The 13,811-nt window shown below is 41.9% G+C and overlaps 1 protein-coding gene across 5 annotated transcripts in view; it reads left to right on the plus strand.

Moving 5' to 3' along the window:
* The window catches only part of SLC8A3 (solute carrier family 8 member A3), a 451,466-nt gene that overhangs the window by 395,284 nt on the left and 42,371 nt on the right, over positions 1–13,811 (plus strand). For 3 of the 5 annotated variants that reach the window (XM_069208808.1, XM_069208805.1, XM_069208810.1), the window contains one exon: positions 11,252–11,269. The exons of the other annotated variants lie outside the window; for them this stretch is intronic. In XM_069208808.1, coding sequence (XP_069064909.1) covers positions 11,252–11,269 — 18 coding nt within the window. The remainder of the gene's footprint in view (positions 1–11,251; positions 11,270–13,811) is intronic. 5 annotated transcript variants of the gene reach the window in all.

The following is a 13,811-nucleotide window of genomic DNA, read 5'->3' on the forward strand; positions in this document are numbered from 1 at the left end:
TTGGTGACTGACAAGTGGGAATTGTACTTACTGTGCCGATTTTCACATGTTTTCCTCTGATATTTCCTCCGAGGAGGCCAAACACCTCAGAGCTGTGTGATTCCTGCAAAACCTTGCCACTCCATTGGAATTATGAGGCCACTCATAATGAATATTATTTAGTTGAGGTGTGACAGTGAGACAGCTCAGAAGATATATGCATACCACAGAAGTGTGCAGGCAATCTGTCAGGATCTAACGCCAACAGGGGCTATTCAGTATTTCACCACTCAGAGATCAATACAGTGTGCATCAATATCATTTGTAACAGTAGCAAGTGACAATTACACTGCTTTGAAGCTGCACGACTGATGCTGCAAACACTGTGCTAATGTAAGTTACCCTTTTAGACATGAGTAAACAGCAGAAACTCTACCATTACTCAACATGTTAGTATTTAAGGTTTAAAAGATGTCTTTTAATAAGATGCCATGGATACAATTAACGTGAGTGCATAAGCTACTAATTATTCATATAGCCTATTGAATTTTAATTATTTTATGTACCTCACTCTTAAGAAAATGTTTATGTGGAGGCATTACAACATAAATAATGAGTCTGTTCTTAGATTAAAGCAGCCTCAGGCACTCGATCACGGGTATAAACAGTTGAATCTTCCCATAATCATTTGCATAGATATATCCGCATGGAATATCCTCTTTTAACATGGCACTTACATGTCATTAAATCTCTTTTTCCATCCATTTCGCCCTCGCTCGTACCCACACAAGGGGTATTGTGTTGACTGGTTTCTCGCAGTCTGAGTGTAATTATCTTCCTTCCCACAAAGACTGCTACTGAAATCTCACTCTATTTAGAGGTTTCTTCACCTGGTGGCTCAAGGTGAAGTGCCACTGCGGATAAAAATCTTAGTGAGCAATGGCATGACTTAGAAATCTCTTCGGGCAAACGAAGCACTCTTATTGCATTCACAGTCAAACATGTCACGCGCACTTGATCCAGTGCGTCAGCGCGTACAATGAACCAGAGAGAACTCTTCAAAGAACTCCAAGAAGAGCATCAGTGCTTTTCCCCATGCTCCAGGCACTAGCATTTTGTTATGGAACAATAAATACAAACAGGTTCTAATTAGTCGAACAATTCTTGTGTAATGGGCGCTGTCTGAGAATTGGAATACCAATGGCAATTTTAATTTGTGGCAGGACTTCATTATTGCTAGAGGGTGCAGGTGTAATTAAAATACTTGATCAAAAAAATACAACCAACCAACCTAAGTTAAGTAGCAACAAGCAGGATTTGCCAAATATCGGATAACTAAGACTAATTTTCCTAATTGTTTCTGAGAACTCAGCAAGCATGGAGCGTATTCTTCCTGGAGAAAAGGTAATTTTTTCACTGTGGAGTCTAAAGCTTTTCTTGATGTACTTATCTTTTCTCTCCTGCTTCTATGTAGAGTTGCAGCCCATATGTCGGTAACACCGATGTTCACTTAATGCCATGTCACTTGGATCCAGCTTGGACACTGACCTCACCCCCATGGAACACATTGTCAACCAAAGACGCCTGGTTCCAACTCATGCTTCAAAAGACAGTGTTTCTGCCAGAAAGCAACTTCAGAACTGTGGTCCAAGCCCTCCCACGTCTGGATGGTGGTAATGGCCTCCTATACGGCCTCCCAGACTCCACACTGGTACCCCGTAAGGGTATTCTGTGTACTGCAGCACCTCTCATCCAGGGCCTGCAGAAATATCACATCACTCTTATTCACTCCTATCCATAGGCTCCTCTTAAAAGTCCTTGCCATCTGCTAAATCAGCTGTGTCATTTGCAAACCTTCACAACCACTAGCCCCGCTTATCCTGCAGATAAGCTTACCATTTCTGGTCGTTCTCCACAGCCAGGACGCCATCAGGCTGTAGACTAAGAAGTGTAAAGAAAAAGAAAGAAAACTGGCTATGCACCCAGGATCTGAAGCACTTTTCTTTATCCATCAGATGCCTCAACACTGCTCCAATTTAGGAAAAGACCTGAAGACTCACACCTTTAAAGAGAAATACATGACAATGCATTAACAGTCTACATATAGGCTACCTCTCCTATCCCTTGTTGACTCTGTGCTTGTTTTGGTCAATGTACCGTGGCCCCTGCCTTTTGGCTAGGTTGGGGATACAGACATACCACACACAAACCTAGTTAAGTGTAAGAAGACCTTTTATTCTTTGTGAATTGCTTGTACACATATGTCTGTATCAGTTTGCCTCTGTAATTGCCCTCCTAAGAACGTAAGGAGGTTGCTGTGGTGGAATTGCAATTCATAGATGGGATAGAACATATTAAATTGTTCTATCTTTAGAACAGCATTTGTAGCATGTAGATGGAATTTCATGTCTACACTGTTCGAGGGGGTTTCAGTATAAGTGCATTGTTTCACGTATATGTCTATTCAAATTGAATATTTTTTAACCGTTACTGTTCCTTACACTATTGAAAATCATGTGAAATACCATTTATACAGTAAATATCATATGCTAGAATATCAGATGTCAATTACTGGGCAGAATATATATTACTTTATAGCTCGCTTACAACTGTTCGTGATTCAGCCAAATTGACTTTGAAGAAAAATGAAACAACTGCTGAAAAAAAAAACTTACCTGTGTGAGTTTTCTCACTTTGACATCAGCTGACACGCTCTACTGGGCCCATGATTCCTGACCCCGTTCACTCCAGCATTTCAAGCAGCACACCACGGTCAGATCAAGAAGCTTCTACCCAATCAGAAGCCCGAACAGGGCTGGAAGTAAACCACTTTTCTCTATTCCGACTTCTTATTGGGCAAGAGGGCTTACGAGTGACAAACACTGCAGCTTCATTATCTAACATGCTGCACTGTTTAATGCTAGTGCAGCACGTCAGATATGTATTGTGTCGGTGTAAGGCCGGGCTGTATCATCCACTGTCTGACACACGCAGTACAGCCAGTGGAGACCTCTTCTGCTGTAAGGGCAATTCTACAGCTTTGTCATGCAAACACATGATTTATGAGATCGTTACTATTCATGTGAAAACTGTAACATTTAAAACAATTAGTTGAATAATTAGGCAGTGGGTCAACGCTCTGGCTCCTGCTATTAGTGCGCTCACTCTTACAATGGGGATAGGGTCAACCACCCTTACAAACTGTGCAGTCCTCTCTCCCCCCAAAAAGGCAACAGACTCAACTTCTTGGGTTAGGACGTAGCAAATTTACTTCACATGAAACAAGGTGGTATAACATCCACTGAAACCAATAGCATTACACATAGCAAAATACACAGCAAACGTGAACACAGAATTGCACATATCCTATTTACATTTTCATTTGGGGTAAGCATAGTGCAGGAAGACCATGTGAGATAAAGTGACACATCAAACATTTCTGACAGCTCCAGAGACCGCATAGCGCATTAGTCCCTGCCGGAGAATGCCGTGGCTCTTGGTTAGGCCCCACATGATCTCCTGGGTACCCGTGTTATGGCTAGAAGTGTAGGGCCACCAGCATGTCAGCCCCCCTTCCAACCAGCTTCACCCCTGCAATGCTTCTCCCGAAGGAGGCAGCTAACTGGGCAACTTAGTGCCCTCAAGAATCAGTGCCGTTATTTGGCTACAATGAACCACAGGATGGACAGCTCACTGGCAAATCTGCCATCCCTCTCCGGGATTTCCCTTTTTTCATAAATTTCCCCAAAGCTTGTTTGTAGGAAAGCCTCAAGCCCAGCCCCAGACAGGTGAATGCCTTCTTCATCAAATAATTTAAAATGACCCATGTATACAATTCCATGTCTGATGATGTCTATGGATGTCATGCTTAGAATAGCCTTCACTGAATGGTTTAGCTTTTTCACTGACTTGTTAATACCCTCTGGGATAGCATCACCAGGCCATCGTCCCCGAGGGATGACCTCCAACCACAATAACAGGGTGCACAGGAGCACTTTATCAAACATCAATATGAGCCCTTCACGGACTCCCCGCCTCCCGATTGGGAACATGTCATTCTCCCTGACATGAACCAGTAGAATGTCCAGCTTGGGAGGCTAGCCAAACTCAAGAGCCTCACTCAACAGGACTGGCATCTTAAGGCCGGCCACACCCAACCAATGGTGCTCTGTTTCGGGACTCATCTCCCAGCCGATGTCATGGAATCTCTCTGCTACATTGCTGACTACTGAATCCATGAGTTAACACACCTTGATGGTTTTCCCTGTAATGAAACAAACAGAGGCTGCAACTCACTGTCCTCCAAAGTAGTGGTGAGGGAATGGGGAAGAGGACGGGTAAGAGCTCTACCCACTCACCCTATGCCAAATTAGGTCAGACATAGCGTTCTAAGCAACTGGATTTCCATCTTCCAGTAGCCTTAATTCCCTCTGGGGACATTCCCTTTCCTACCGCTGTTGTAGCTGCACCAATCCTAAAAGAGCGTAAAGTAAACCTGTTGTGGGCACCTCCAACACTCCTAGGGCCTTCTGGCAGATTCGTGTGAACTGTGCCCTAACCATGGGCCCCATTTGCATATACCAGGAAACTGGTGTGTCCCTCCCAAGGTCTGACTCGAAGGTGTCTCCAGAAGGAGGCAGCCAACTGGGCAACTTAGTGCCCTCAAGAATCAGTGCCATTATTCGGCTACAAGGGGCTCCAATGTAGACATGTTGGGGTAGGTGGTTGCGAGACTCAGTAAGCGACCTCCGTGTCGCAGCACATAAGGGGACATAGAGGGCACCAATAGGCGCTAGCCGACTTTTAAAGGATACTACTTGGCCCCTCCCTTCCGTCACATACCCCATAACCACTTCCAGTCATAACCCATCTTAGGCCCCTACCCCTCCACCATGGAGTGACTAATGATATCCACCAGCGAATGACGATGGGCTCTTAGCCAGGACAAGCCACTGCTGCTAGAAACACCCACAAGCAATCTCACTCATTAGTCCCGCAAAGTCAGATCATTTGACTGACATCCATGATGGAAACTCCAGATGTGTGTGACTTTCACAAAGGCTCAATAATTATACAAGGAGTGTATGGCAAGGAAATAGAATTCCACGTTTAATACAGAGAGTGCTCTCTCACCACAGCATTACTTCTTTTAAAGAGAGGGTCAGTCATGAGCTGGTGGCCTGTGGAGCTCAGGATTTGCACAGGTGCATAAAGTATAACTAAAGGATGCCTGGTTAACCCCTATGAAGATACACACACAAACCCTTGAACTTGGCACACTACTCCGCCACCAACTAGTGGAGTTTCAGCAGTGTGTGAGAGATATGTTTTAATTTTGAGACACTGTCAGAAGGCAGTCAGATACATTCAGAATAACCAATAGGTGATGAGTTTGCAAGGCTATTGTTCTTAAAAATATGACATTGGTATAATAAAAAAAACTCTTGAGGCATTGGCTGCTACTTGGTTAGGGAACATTTTCCCAAAATTCCCAATAAATATACTTGGGTTTATCTAAAGAAATCCAGGTAAATCACAAATAAACAAGGGCTAATTTAGGTATCAGACTCCAACCACAAAATAAGAATGGCATTCAGATTCCCTGTAAAGTCAGATTCACAATTATTTACGTATGGTTTGTATTTTAAAAAAAGGCTCATGATACTTTCACTTAATTCATTCTACAATATTTCTGAACTTCATTTGAACATTCCATCTGACTGTCTTATGGGACATAGTAAAGCTACATGTTTTGCCTATCAATTACATAGATTACGTATATGTTTATCTCTTGAATTGTTTTGCAACTGAGTCAGTTTGCTCTGTAACAGTACCTATGACTGTCCGTACGAATGCTAAATTCTCATGTAACTGGACTCATGAGTCATACAGGGTACAGACATTTGAATTCTCTCACCAAGAGAAAAATCGCTAACGATTACTATATTTTATTGACAGTTTCAGTTCCTGACTTAAAGAGTTTTTTCCCCTTTGGTTAAAATCTGCTGAGCTAGATCAAAAGCAGAAATTGCCTGAACAGCATTTCGTTTAAATTCATAATGGGGCTTTGATCTAAAAGTGACCTCTGCTAACCTATCTGCCAGTACTTGGATCAAAACAAGTCATCCTGGAATAAAACCTGCCAGATGTAATCTTGCATTTTGTTTTGCGCGCCAAAAGCACTTCAGGAGAGGGCAAACCCACATAGTGCTGTGTTGTCTGTTTGTTAGAAGTTTTTAGAAGTTGAACGCCCTACTGGGGACGACGGTACTGCATTTCATTTTTAAATTTTATGTTGAGGAAAAAGACCCCTGCATGGCCCGGTTAAAAAAACACCCGCACTTCTGAAGCATTTGGGCTTGATTGCAAATCACAACATCCAGGGGTGCACTCGGCCTGGAATTACCGTTTGAGGCTGGTAAGTGCACATCTTTTCACAACGATTGTGGCCGGAATGGTGAATCACATGTGGATCCATTTTTACAGGTCAAAAACACTTCATGTGTAGTCCAATTGAAAGCCGAATAACAGGCCCTTTCCATCCCCATTGACTACTGGCTTTAAGCTACTGTCTCACTGTCATTCAATCTTTCCTAAGAATTGGACATTTTTCCCACCGTATGAATGTAAGTGGACATATTTAGCTTAATTATTTGTCTGGCGTTTTCACACTAGTATAGCCTTATAGCCCACTGCCGAGGCTTATACCTGTTGTTAAGGGTCCTGGAGGCGAGTTATAGTTCCAAGCCACAGGCTTTATACTGCTTAAGATAACGCTGCTGGATGTGAATTCCAGGGATTAATTGTTACTACAGACTGCTTGTCTGAAAAAAAAGTAAAAAAATATTTCTCAAAAATAAATTGCAACAGCTCTTCCACGTACTCATGGAAAGGGTGGACTTTCACTAATGAAGCACTTTAACCACTCAGAACAGAGCTTGCAGGGAAGTAGAACTGTGGGATGTAACAAGAACCTGTGAAAGAGCAATGAGCGAGGAAAGGAACCCACAGATGCTGAGGTTGAAGAAAAACGAGTTTGACAGTCCACGGACCACAATGGTGGTGGTCCGACCACCAATGATCTGGCAGTCGGACCGCTGTATTACGAGTATGGCAGTCACACTAACAGAAGACCGCCAGCAATCCGCTGGCGCTGCCAGGTACAACAGAATGCCAATGTCACAAGGAGGCACAAACAGGCCTGCGGAGTCTGTGTTCTTGCCCAACTCATTACGAGGTTGCACACCGTCATTGTGACCATGGCGGTCCAACCACCACGTATCGGAAGGTGGAAACGGACAGTATAAAGGGAGACACCTGCAGGCAGACTTAACTGTCCGGTGCCACCATGGAGCCCTTCACAAATACCAGGCCGCTGCTCCTGCTCACCCAAAGACAACAAAATCCACGCTGCCGTAGATGCCAACAACCGTAAGTACACACACCTACCTGTATCATTAACTTTCAAACCAGCGTGTTGTGCCTGCTTACACATTGGGGGGGCAAGACACAAGTATCAGGTACATGTCTCAAACCACACCCACCCACAAACATATATCAACACAGACACGCACAGTCACTATATGCACCCATTGGGCAGCACACGCACACTGCACCTCAACAATATACAGATACACACAGCCACACAGCTCAGGCACAGGTACAGTGAAGGCTACACATCATTGTCACACCAATGGCCAGGTACTGTTCATACATACAACACACATGCATCAAAGTGGCATGGAACACAAACACCACATGAAACAGCCTTGCAATGGACACACACATCACACATATCACAGCACAATGGAAGCACAATAGCAAGCACTAAACACAGAGACACAAATAAACAAATGTCATGCACATATGCACAATGGGGAAGGACATGTCAACAAAGCACATACACCTCCTACTGCATGGGACATACCCATATAGGAACAACCTGCAAGAGACATACACCTAAATGGACACATGCGCAGGCAAATTCAAACACAGCCTGGCTTTAGCAGTTCTGTCAGTGCTTATACTACCCACACACTATACAGAAATCAACCTCTCAGGTGAGTACCCTCCATTGGTAAGTTCAGGGACAAGGGTCCTTTCAATACATTTGGTCGACGTGCTGTTGGTGCTGATGGTCAGCCGGCCTATTTCACACCCTCCACAGGACTAGCAGTCTTGAGTTTTTGGCTGACTTTTGTCAGTCCTGTCTATGTAACTCATAATGCAGCGGTCTGTGTGACCGCCACCATGGCGGTCTTTTGGCAGCCGCCACTATGGCAGCCTGGAGGGCCGACCGCCAAGCTTGTAATGAGGCTCTGAATGTTTTAAGCTGTAATATTACACTACAAATTCAGATTCTGAGTTAAGCTGAATAAAGTGGGGGTGTTTATCAGAACTGGTAAAGAGCAATATTTGTTAGTGAAGGGATATGTTGTATTCTGAGTTTGCAACTTGGGTGAGGCATAGCATACAGATTTAGGGGGTCTATTCACACATTTTATTTTGTAATACATTAGTCTTATGCTTAGTAGCACTACAAAAATATTGCTCATGTACAAGATGCTATTCACAATCTTCCTGCGGAGGTCTCTGCCTCTCCTATCTTTTATATATGGAGGTCCCAGCCCCAACTGCGGAGATCCCCACAAATGTATTTACATGTTTTTATTGTAAATGTGGGAGGAAAGGGAGTAGTTTGAAAATGAGGAATTCCTATGACAGATAAGTGTGGTTCAGGGAGGACTATGGAGGGGTTTAGGGAGGACTAAGTAGGGGTTCAGAGAGGGGCATGAACCCCCTTACAAAAGAATAAGCTCCTTCCTATTCAAAAACTGCACTTCGAAAATTACTACAGCCAAAAACTTCCCAAAACAATAGTAAATGTACTCCAGTTCAGACCTGCAGTAAATCCAGCACGATACATATCCAACCACTAGTACTGCAACACCCTGCCATATAAAATAATTGAGGCAATCTCTTAAAATGGCACCCCTTAGGAACTAATGTTAAAATAAACATTCATTTTGAACTTCCTAAAATATATATACATTTAATTTATTGTTAAAAATTGCATATAAATATTACTGTATTATAAAATATTTAAATCGTTTTGCACTGCGTTTTTTATAATAACTAATTTAATTTAATTTTAGTAATTTTTTTATTACTTTATAAATATAAACATAAATATTTGTTATATTTGAATCCATTACATTTTGTATTCAAATTAAATTATTAGTGCTGTATTTTTTTTTTATGTTCTACATTTAAAATAAATATATAATCTATATCAATACTTAACATAAAAATATTTTTTACTCTACCATTACCATAGAGCATTTGCCCCCTCGCCCGGTTGCAGAGACCTCTGTCAATGAGTGACAAGTTACAAGTGGTAGCTTTCCACTTGTAAATTTGGCAAAACTCCCTCATTTCAGTGGATGGGTACATGTACGTCTACACGTTGTAGTAGCTTAACATTCAGAAATAGTGAATTACCAAAGGTTGTAAATTTACTACCAAGTGTAAGAGTAAGAGTAAATTTGCACAAGCAGCTTTACTCACATATAAATATACCTCTGTAAGTATGCATAGCATTGAACATACTAAAATCCACGGGTCCACTGCACAGAGGTAAATTTCAACCTGAAATCTAACACCCTCATTACAAGTTTAAGGGTCCCACCACAGGACCGCCAAACTCGCAGGGAGGGCACCAACAGCCATGGCGGTGGTCTCCCCCCTCAAGCATATTACAATGTTCCTGTCACACTGACCGGTGCACAAAAGTACAAAAGCTGTCAAGAAGATGGGCTTTAGGGTTTGATTTAAAACCAGTGGTTAATTGGCAAGCATTTCTAAGGCCACTGTAAGGTAATTTCCTACAGAAGTCTAATTTCTACCAGAGGTGGCATAGGAAGATATTCTTTTAGCCAAGAATTATCACTTATAATTACACATTTAGGGTAAATAAAACATTCTGTGATTATCTGAGGATTAAACTCCACACCCCCCCCCCTTTTAAGTAAGGCCCTTTAAGGTCTGGGTCTGAGAGATTATCAGTGATGTGTAGGTGTGAAATTGTGGTCATACTAAATGCTATGTTTGCTAAGTAACTACCGCCCTTCTTCTAAATGGCCAAATTTCACACACATCTGATATGTTAGAAAATGTTAACGACAATATAAACAAGCTCTTTAAACAGATGGTTCATTTAGAATGAATGCTTTACAATTGTGTTTAAACAACGACCTCCAATTTGAGTTTCACTTTCACTTCTTCGAATAGTTTGCTCGGCATGATGTGGCCCTTTACTAATAATTTATTGCATGCTACCATCTAACCTACAGTTTTGTCTCATGAGAAAATACAAAGCAGAGTTATGTTCCAAACACTGTATTTTTCCAAATTTGTTAATTATAAAACTAAGCAATAGGCTTTATTTCTTAATAGGCTTCAATAACGTTTGCAGTTAGTCTATACTGTTTTGTGACCCAAAACGGTATATTGCCCTTTCATTTTTACTCTTGAAATAAATTGAACAATAGAACAATCTTATCCAAATATTTTAAAGTTCAATTTTAAAAACCGATCATTGAAATTAAGTAAAAATGACTATGTACAGTGCAGACAAAGGGCATCATTGGATGATAGAAAATAGGAATAGCAAGGCAACCTGTGGGCACATTTTCTATGTTTCCCTGAATCCCAACAGCCACAAATCTAATTCTTCTTCCTGATTTGTGGAAAATCCTAACTTGTGTCTAGACAACATTTCATGCACGTATGCATACCAGCCGTGTGTTACAATAAACCTAACTGCCAAATGTTGAAATAATGCATTATTTTTCATATTGATGTTTTGGGTGATGATTGAAAGAATCAGAGAGATTTGATGTTAGAGTTGACCAAACAAGATGTGAAAATAAATGGAAAGCACCAGTGGTACGGGAAAGAGGAATGTCCACTTCTGTAAGAGTGGGTATTGGGAAGGGTCGTGCCTGCTGTAATCCCACAGCCTAAAGCTGCAGACCAAGGAAGGGGGAAGTGGCACTAATATGTTTGCATTCTTACAGAAAACGTGGCGATCTCTTAGTCAACTCTTACCTCGTTGCACATTTTGGCAGATCCTCAAGCTTTCACTTAGCATGTGTGACTTAACATTGCATTGATTGCTTATTAATTTTTTGCGATGCTGTGAAGCTCCTCCATAGAAGCTTTAACTCTCTCCCTTCTCTTCTTTCTTCTCCCTCTCCCCCTTTTATAACAGCTCTCCTGTTAACACAAGGTAAGACATGCTTCCTCGATAAACTTTGAACTCAATGGCATTGGGATGCTTGCGATGGTTGGAGTCTTTTACTAAGTGCTACATTGTCTGAATATCATGCACATCTTATAGCCTCGCAAAGACCTTACCATCTGCTATGAAATGCTAACGAAACACACGGGATGAAACAGTAAACAACAAATATTACATGCCCTTGAAATGTTCTAAGAACCTTATATTGTAATAGAATTTAGCTGGAGAAAATGGTAAGAGGGAGCAACTTGGATGTTCTTTATTCTTTACAATAAGTATGTGGCCTTTTCATTGCTTCTGTTTTTCTCCTTGTGTCACCTTGAACACTTTCAGGAGCTTGAAGACATACTTCATAAGTCCCAAGGCCTGGTCACATGTATATGTCGTCCACTAGGGCCATGAGGCACGGACAAATAGCTTTAGGAAGAAGAAAATAACATGAAAGAATATCTCTGCAGAACACTTCTAATTTCCAGGTCACATTTTAGGGCGCAACTGTAAAATGCTGCAAGATTATGTCATCTGTTCCATATGTGCGCAAGCACTATATGATGTATTTAACTCATGAGGTTTCACCCAACCACATATTGCAAAGTAAGGATTTTGTTGCACTAGAAAACATGGCACATCTTGTGAATTTGTACATTAGCCTGGATAACTGACAGGTAGAAAGAACATCTTTCACTCTCCTCTATAACTCTCTTATCTGGTCTACTTTAGTTTTAGTATGCAATGAAATGTCAAGGTTTTTATTACTCTCTAGTGCATTTCTGTTGCTAGTGACATATCTATTTAGAGCCCTGTTGTAGCAATGTTGTATATTATTAGATCTCATGAAATTAATCTTATACGTAGGAACTGTGCTGTGTAGCTCTGTGATATACTGCAGGCTGACTTGTGTGCAAAAACTAGAAAGAGTCAGATTTTAGAGGATATTAATTCTCTACAACTTTAAATTTAGTTAAATTGTCTCTAAGGGTTATAGTTTGGGTTTCTAGTCTTTACGTGTCTCCACTCAGTGGTCTACCTCTGCCTTAATTTGCCTTCTGTCCTGTGTTGACAGGTGCTTTGAGATATATCATGTTTCTTTCTTCAGACCTGCATTGTCTTCAGGTCATTCTAAGCTTCATATTCTATTTTACCTGCAGTATCAGGACTGCCTCATTCAAGGGTCTCTCAGTCACTGTGAGTCTTACTTACACGCCGTCATCCTCTCTATCTTTCACATTTTAATCTTACACGTCCCCTCCACAATTCACCTGCGTTATTGGAAAGTTATTGATTAGACATACTTTTGTGGCCATCATTTCTAAAACCTTCCAGCTAATTAATCATGTCCTAGGATCAGGCCTGTCAAAGGCCGGCCCTGAGTACGTCCAATATAAATGTGAGGTAAATTCATCTCATATCAGTGACACTTGGGAAGATCATTAAACACATTGCTCTGTTCTGGCTCCATGCAGTGCTGAAACCTGAATGCAGTTTAAGAATACTCCAAGAACACACAGCCTTTAAGACAAGCTACACACCTACATATTTGTATTAGAAGAAGGGGCCATTTATGTGTTCTGTGGTGAGATAAAATATTTATGATAACGGTTTTAGAGAAGTTGTGCTTTTTGTATTTTTCAGGAGGGTAGGCATTCCTCTGTGGTTATGGTGGTGAATGTTTTTGATAGAAACATCTCCTTTTCTACTCACTTTTCAGTTACTCGTGAAGGGTAAGCGGAGTTGCATGTTGATGGATTGATGATATAATGCATTGCCATCCAACTTATGTCCAGGATGGTTGGATCCATTTCATATTTTCTGGATATCTAAATAAAACAGACATACATTCAGTTCATCTAAATTGAAATCATTGCATGAATAAATTTCATTTTCAATTTGTAAAGAATCATAGAATTCTTCAAGTTCTAACATGAATTATTTGTTACAAGAACCCCAGCCACAAAGACAGGACAGTCCAGGTCCAGGTTCAACTGACTTTGAGTCCAACTCTCAGTCAGATCATCACAGACACAAAGGGCCTGATTAGGACTTCTGCGGATGGTTTTCACCGTTCATGAACTTCCGACGGGGAGGTTGCCCCCACACTGGCCACCTCCTCACCAGACCCATTAAGAGTTTCCCCCCAGGCTGCAGGGCGGAAACATAGGTTTCTGCCCACAAGCCTAGCGGAAAACAGGCTACAGCATTGTCTGCGGCTTGTAATCAAGCCGGCGGCAATGCTGTAGCCAGTACGGTGCACCAGCAGCCTTACAATGTTTACTGTCTGCCTGTAGGCAGTAAACATTCCGACGGTGCTGGGCAGGGGGGCCCCTGCACTGCCCATGCCAAATGCATGGGCAGTGAAGTGGCACCCTGCACCTTTTCTCTGCCAGCCTTTACATGGTAGTGCTACTGCCATGAAAAGGTTGGCAGAGAACGAAGCTGTAATCAGCATGGAGGAGCTGTCCTGGTGGATTACAATCTCCGCCACCTCCAGACATCCCGGATCCAAGATCCACGTGGAGCTGGCGGTCGGAGC

Source organism: Pleurodeles waltl, chromosome 9, assembly GCF_031143425.1.
Source record: "Pleurodeles waltl isolate 20211129_DDA chromosome 9, aPleWal1.hap1.20221129, whole genome shotgun sequence".
Taxonomy (NCBI): domain Eukaryota; kingdom Metazoa; phylum Chordata; class Amphibia; order Caudata; family Salamandridae; genus Pleurodeles; species Pleurodeles waltl.